Source organism: Antechinus flavipes, chromosome 3 (assembly GCF_016432865.1).
Source record: "Antechinus flavipes isolate AdamAnt ecotype Samford, QLD, Australia chromosome 3, AdamAnt_v2, whole genome shotgun sequence".
Classification (NCBI taxonomy): domain Eukaryota; kingdom Metazoa; phylum Chordata; class Mammalia; order Dasyuromorphia; family Dasyuridae; genus Antechinus; species Antechinus flavipes.
In genome coordinates this window covers 581,090,514-581,097,283 of record NC_067400.1, presented here as the reverse complement: position 1 = coordinate 581,097,283, position 6,770 = coordinate 581,090,514, and the positions used below count along the sequence as shown (strand labels likewise).

The window sequence follows — 6,770 nt, the reverse complement described above, 5'->3', positions numbered from 1 at the left end:
GTATTACGTCTGAGGCTAAAATTGAACTCCTGACTCTTCCTGACTAATAATAGATAGTCTTTATATGTACACACACATACACACTCATTCAAAATACTCTCTCGTCTCTCTCCTCTCTGTCTCTATCCCTCTCTCTATCTCTCTGTCTCTTTCTCTCTCTCCATATATATATATATACCAAGGCTATATATACTGTATAATATACATACTATACTTTATATACATAGACAAACATATACAAATTATATATATATATGTACATATATGTATATGTATATGTACATATTATATCTCTATCACTTTATGGTTTATAAAGTGTTTTACATCTATTAACTAGCTCTTCTATAAAAATAGTATTTACCTCCAAGAATTGTTGTGAGGATCAAATGAGGTAATGATTGTAAAGCATTTATCCCAGTGTCTGGCACATAGTGGGTAGTATATAATGTTAGTTAGGTATTGTTATTTAGAGACATTTCCATTCCAAATGTCCAGATGGACAAATTGTGTTGGAATTGGACCCCGAAATTTTTGGGTTATTTTGGCCCCCTTGGAGAATGAAGGGCAACAACCCACCACCCAGGCATTATTATTATTCATACACTTGCACAATATAAACCAAACTTTGGGAGAGGCGCTAGCAGTTGGAAGAATCGGGAAAGTAGCTTCTAAACTGTGTTTTGAAGGAAGCTAGAGATTCTAAGAGGCAAGGAGGGAAAGCTTTTGAGTTGTGAATGGGGGCAGTCAGTGAAAGACCATGGAGGAGATAGATGGTAAAGATGATAATGGCGATGGAGAAAGACTAGGAAGAGGAAAGGAAGGAGGGGGCAGAAGGAAAAGAATCTGTGTTTTGCTCTGTGGGGGAACTACTCATACCAACACACTGGAATCCTTCCCTTGGGGCTCTTAATCTTCCATTTCGTGGTCTTTTGGTCCATTTCTTATGAGCCATTCTTCTCTGACAATAAGCTGGGACTTGCCCAAGCCACCACCAAGCTTTCTACTGCCCTTTGGCCCAAGTGAAATCAGGATTCTTTTGAGATGGAATTGCTGCATAATTCACAGCTCTATGCCTCTTTATAGGACTTTGTGGGGCCATGGAAGATAGTGAAATAAGGGATTCAATGCTAACCTTGGAATCAGGAAGACCTTCCTCTTATTAACTCTATGTCCAAGAACAAATCACTTAATTTCTCTGAGTGGCAGGCAACTTTAAATGACAGAAAGGTCACAATCTTGGATCTGCATTGTTAGAGGGAGTTTCTGTACCAGCGGTATCTGCATCGACAAATTGAGTTAATAATGATCAGACGTATAGAAATTTATAAAGCCTTTCTGATTTCCCCAGCTGTTGGTGCCTCTTGCCTCCTGAAACCATTGACTTCTAGGTTTATACCTTATTTCCAGTGATAGAAAAATAATCTCTTTTAGGGAGAGATCGTTTCATTTTTGACTTGGCATTCCCAGTGCCTGGTACAAAAGAGCCGGCATTTATACAGCTGGAAGGTTTCCAAAGTGCTTTAAAAATATTTAGTAATTGGGGCAGTTAAATGGTGCAGAAGAGCACTGGCCCAGGAGTCAAGAGGATTTGAATCCAAATCCCAGTCTCAGACACTTAACACTTACCAGCTGTGTGACTCTGGACACTCCAGTTGCCTGCCCCCTCCCCCCACAAATTAGATAGATAGATAGATATAGATATAGATAGATAATATATATATATATATATACATATATATATATAAAAGAAAAACAAAGAATAAAAATAATTTATTAATAAAAAAGTATCTTTAATAAATGTTTGTTGAATGACTGAAAATTTGACAATGGATACTTAATCAATGAGTCCTGGATTCTAGTTCCAGTTTTGCTAAAGTCTCTATGACTTTAGATTAGGAACTTTACCATTTTGGTCTTCCATTGCCTTACCTGTTATATAATTTGGAAGAGAATATTATTTGCCTTTTCTTCTTTATAAAGATGCTGGCTGGACAGTTTGAAGAGGAGATGCTCTGAGCTACTAGAAACCCCTATTTCTAAACTTCTTTTAGGAAGCTGCTCATACACCCACAGTTGTCTTTTTACCTCTTTGTATTTATCGTATTACTTTTTAATAGGATTTTGAAGGTGGAATGGACCCTAAAACAATGATTTTCAGAGCTGGGAGAGCCCTTAGAATATGGGATGTCAGAAGCAGGAGAGCCTTCAGAACATTTAATGTTTAGATTTGAGATGGCCCTTGAAAATCCTTAAAACAGAATTGTCAACGCTGGGAGGATCCTTGGATCACTGAAAATCAGAGCTGGGAGAGCTCTTAGAACATGGAATGCCAGAAGTAGGAGAGCCTTTGGAACATTCAGTGAGGAGTCCATTGCCAGGGGCAGCTGGATAGTGCAATAGATAGAACATTGGCTCTAAAATCAGGAAGACCTGAATTCAAATTTGGCTTCAGACATTTACTACCTGTGTGCCCCTCTACAAGTCACTTAACCCCAATTGCACGGGATGCCAAAATTGGGAGGCCCAAATTGGGAGGCCCTTGGAAAATTCGTTGTAAGAGTTGGGAGGGCCCTGGAACAATGAAAGTCAGATGTGGGTGGGACCCTAGAACATGGGATCCCAGAATTGGGAGAGACCTTGGAATGATGTTGAAATGTGGCATAGTATACTGAGAAAATTGTTAGATTCAGGAGTCAGAGGATTTGGGTTTCCAACCTTGGATGCTTACTACCTGAGTAACTTTGGGCACTTATTTTCTCTGGGCCTCATATTTAATATGAAAGGATTTAGATTGGATGGGATCTCTAAAGTTACTTCAATCTTTCAATCTCTCATCCTTTTTTGCTTTTTAGTGACAAATCTTTCAATAGTATTTTATTTTTCCAAATAGATGTAAAGATAGTTTTCAACATTCATTTTTGTAAAACTTTGGGTTTAAAATTTTTCTCCCTCCTCTTTAAGACAGCTAACAATCTGATGTAGGTTAGATATGTGTAATCCTTTTAATCATATTCATCATGTTGTGTAAAAAAAAAAAAAGAAAGGAGAAAAAAAAGCACAAAAAAGAAAAAATAAACAAAAAAGTGAAAATGCTATGATTCAATCCACATTCAGTCTCCATAGTGTTCTCTCTGGATGAGTCGATCTCGCATCCTTAATATAGAATGTTAGAACTGGGAGGGATCTTAAATCTTTCTCGTTTTACAGATTAGAAAATGATGAAGTTTCTTCTAACTTTTCAGATCAATCGTATCCACTATTCTGTTCCTGCTGGCCCCAAAGCTGATGCAAAGGTAGTCCCTCTACAGTGAATGTCATCCCAGCTCCCTGCTGAGGCTAGTTTAGCTCCCCTGGCTCAGGTGGAATGATAGAAACAGCAGGGATTAACATATACTTCAAGTGGAAATAAACATCACCTTTTCAGATTAAGAACAGCAGTATAACCTTCCTAGACCTCGAATGAGGGATTTATTAACAATCTAAACCCCATCTAAGCTTGGCTCTATCCAAGCTCCTAAGGAAAATCTTTACTTATCTGTGAAATAGGTTCTGGTGGGTACCTATGAAAAGGTGATAGAGGAGGAAGCTGTGAGTGGATCTGCTCATCTGAGAGAATCTTGTCCCTCTCCAAAAACAAATAGTATACTCTAATCAGGCCATCAAGTTACCCTTGACGAGGAAACCCAGTACAGTGAAAAATAGAGAACAGATTGGGAGACTCGGGTTTGGATTCCAGGTCTATCTGACCTCAAATGAATCACTTCCCCTGTTCTCTAGGGCCAGTTTCTCCAGCAAAAATTCCGAGGTTAGGCACCTTATCTCAAAGAGCTCCACTTCTTATCATTTTGTGCTTCTTGTCCTGATAACTTCAGGGAAAAGCAATTGGTGTTTGAAAGGTTTTGGCCTAACAACGGCCCACTCCACCCCTTGGCTGGCCAAGGCCAGATTTCTTAGCAGAGTAGATTGTCCTATTCTATCAACCCCGGGAGGGGGGGGGGGGTAGCTTCCCTCGAAGTCATTCATTTACCTTTCCTAAGCCAAAGAGACACTTAGATCCTTTTACAATAAGATGTTTTCCAAGATATTTTTGTGGGCTGGGAAGAAGTTAGGAGAACATAGACATACACTAAAAAGTTAAAAAAAAACACTTTTATTATGCAAAAAGTTTTAACTTTTATAAAAAGTTTATAAAGTACAATGCATGAAACAGAAAGTCACCTTCCTGCACAAAGGTACATATGCTATACATACTCTATTATAGAGTTCATAATCACAGTGAGGTCTTGAGGAGGGGGCAGGAACAAGTAGGTCTCTCTCCTGAAGGGTCTCCCCCCCCTCCAGGGACACCACAATCTAAAGTCTCCAGCTGCCTCAACAAAATTGGTTGGGGGTGGGGAAGGGAAATAACGAAATGTCCCTTCGAAAAAACAAAACAAAACTTGTTGAACAAACCAATCCTTTTAAACTTGAGGAAAAACCGTAAACCGGTACGAAAACTGTCTTGTCTTTTCTTCTACAGAAGCCCCACAGTTTAGTTCTCCTAACTCCCGGGAATTGGAGGCTCAGCTCAGAGTTCCTTTCAGCCTTGAACCAGGCGAGGCGGAGACAGTGGTAAAAACAGATGCTGGAGCCAGTGTGGACCTGGCTATTCCTGGGGCTCTGGTCAAAGCCTGATCCTCGGGGTCCCAGCGGGATCACAACACCTGCATACAGAACTGGAAGGGGGAAGGGGGAGGGAGACATACAGGGACGGGTCAGTTTCCTCCCAGATCACAGGCAGGGGCAGGTCTGCAGACTGGTCGGCGCCAGGGAGGAAACTTTGTTCCCTCCAGCTGATAAGAAATCCGTGCCTAGAGTTCCCCCCTCTCTCCCCACCCTCAGCTCCACTGGTTGGCTGCAAATCACAGGCTCCCAGAAGAAGACGGACCCGGGGATTGGGCTGGGGGTGGTGGTGGTGGTGGTGAGAATTAGGGCTGGGGGGCAATTAGAAACGGGGAAATGTGGGCCATTTCAGCACCGCAACTTTAAATAACAGGTTCCCTGGGAGTTCAGAATAAGGGCGCTACCTAAACCCGCGCGAGGTTTCGGGGACGGGGAGGGAGGGAGAAGATGCTTACCTAGGGGTGGCTGGGGTCAATGGCAAAGACTGTTCTCGTCTTTGGAGTAGAGTTCAGACGTCAGTTCGGCTGTCTGGTTAGGAGAAAGAAGGTAGAGTTGAGGTTAACCTCCGATTGCGGCGTCGGTCTCTCTCCTGCCCAACGCTCCCCTCCCCAAGAAAATCACCTACTGCCCGGCTTTGCTCCGGAGTCCAGAGGCTGTTCCTTTTCCCCCTCACATCACGACTAATTGCTAATGATGTCGGGTCTCCACCGCACTCCAGGCGGTCACATCCCATTCGAGGTTCCAGTCCCCCACCCCAGCCTTGTCACAACTCAACCGAACTCATCCTCTCGGTCTGGGTCTTACTACTCTTAAGTTTACCCCCCCATCCCCTTCCCCATTCCAGGCCACTCAAACTCAGCCCCCACCCTTTCTACCGCGGGTCTTGGCCCCTTCTGGGTGGGGTGGGGAAGCCAAGTCTCAGACACCACCGGGGCCACAACCCTCTCCGGGTTTCAGTCCTTATCCTCCTTTCCTCCACACCCCCTCAACTCCGGTTCTCAGCCCTCAGGCTTCTCTCAAGCGGATCGGTCGCGCGACCCCTTCCTGTCGGTGCCGTCCCCAAAGAGCACCCACCTGGATGCCGAGATGGGGCCCGTCGGGGGCCCCCGGGGCGGGCTCGGCCAGCACCACCTGCAGGTCCAGGATGTAGTCGATGACACGCTGCAGGATCTCCACCTGGCTGAGCTCCGTGCCCCGCGGGACGCCCGGGACCAGCTCCCGCAGGCGCGAATAGCAGTCATTCATATCATAAAGCAGGCTCAGCGGCTCCTCGGCCGCGGGACTCTTCCCACGGCCACGCGCGATGGCAAGGCTGCGCTCCGACAGACAGCACACGGCTTCGTAGCAGCCTCGGGCTGGGCTCAGAGCCTTCATAGTGGTCGGACGGGTAGGAAAGAAGAGAACTGGTGGAGAAGAAGATCGAAATAAGTACAAACAGGGCAAACCCACGCTACGCGCCAGCCTGCAGCCCTTCAGTCTTATAGGGGAGCCCGGACCAGGACCACACCCACTACACAAGCCACACCCCCTGCCCGCCCGCTATGCGCTCTTATTAGGGAATCCTTCGCTTTGCCCTGCCCCTTCATGCAAATGACACTCCGCCCCAGGCTCCGCTCAGCCCCCACGGACCGCCTTGGGGGGAAAAGTTGGATGGAACCTTTACAAGCTGTTTAATTGCAAAACAGGTTTGCTCGGCTTGGCTCGACACCGAATGCGGTGTAGTCGCGGATTCCGAGAATGAGGGGGGCGGGCCCCTGGGTCTTTAAAAACTCAATTACAATAATTTACATGGAAAATGCCCCTTTTCTAGGTTACTTCCCAGGCCACTGGAAAAACTGCTGGGACCGGAGTTTGAGTCTAGTTTCCCCCACCCAGCCCCCACCCACAACCTCGGTTCGGATGGAGGCCCGTCGGAGGTCATAAATCCCCAAACAGCAAGGAGGAAACTTTTTTTTAAAAAAAAAGGCAAAAGATTTTCAAGGGAATCTTGTAAGGAATTAGTGCCGCCTTGTTCCTCAATTTGTTGTTCATCTGACCTCCAGACTTTCTGGCGTCAGGAATTATCTTGTGACCAGAGGGAAAAAAAATGAATGGCGGTGAGCTGAGGT

At 45.0% G+C, this 6,770-nt stretch overlaps 1 protein-coding gene across 1 annotated transcript; it reads right to left on the bottom strand.

Annotated features, from left to right (window-relative positions):
• Window positions 1-4,134: 4,134 nt before the first annotated feature.
• On the bottom strand, window positions 4,135-6,125 carry ID3 (inhibitor of DNA binding 3). Its single transcript, XM_051988271.1, has 3 exons — window positions 5,737-6,125; window positions 5,118-5,190; window positions 4,135-4,715 (listed from the first exon to the last, which is right to left on the bottom strand). Exons 1-2 carry the CDS (start codon window positions 6,034-6,036, stop codon window positions 5,134-5,136), a joined length of 357 nt encoding a protein of 118 aa, XP_051844231.1. The 5' UTR covers window positions 6,037-6,125; the 3' UTR covers window positions 4,135-4,715; window positions 5,118-5,133.
• Window positions 6,126-6,770: the final 645 nt, after the last annotated feature.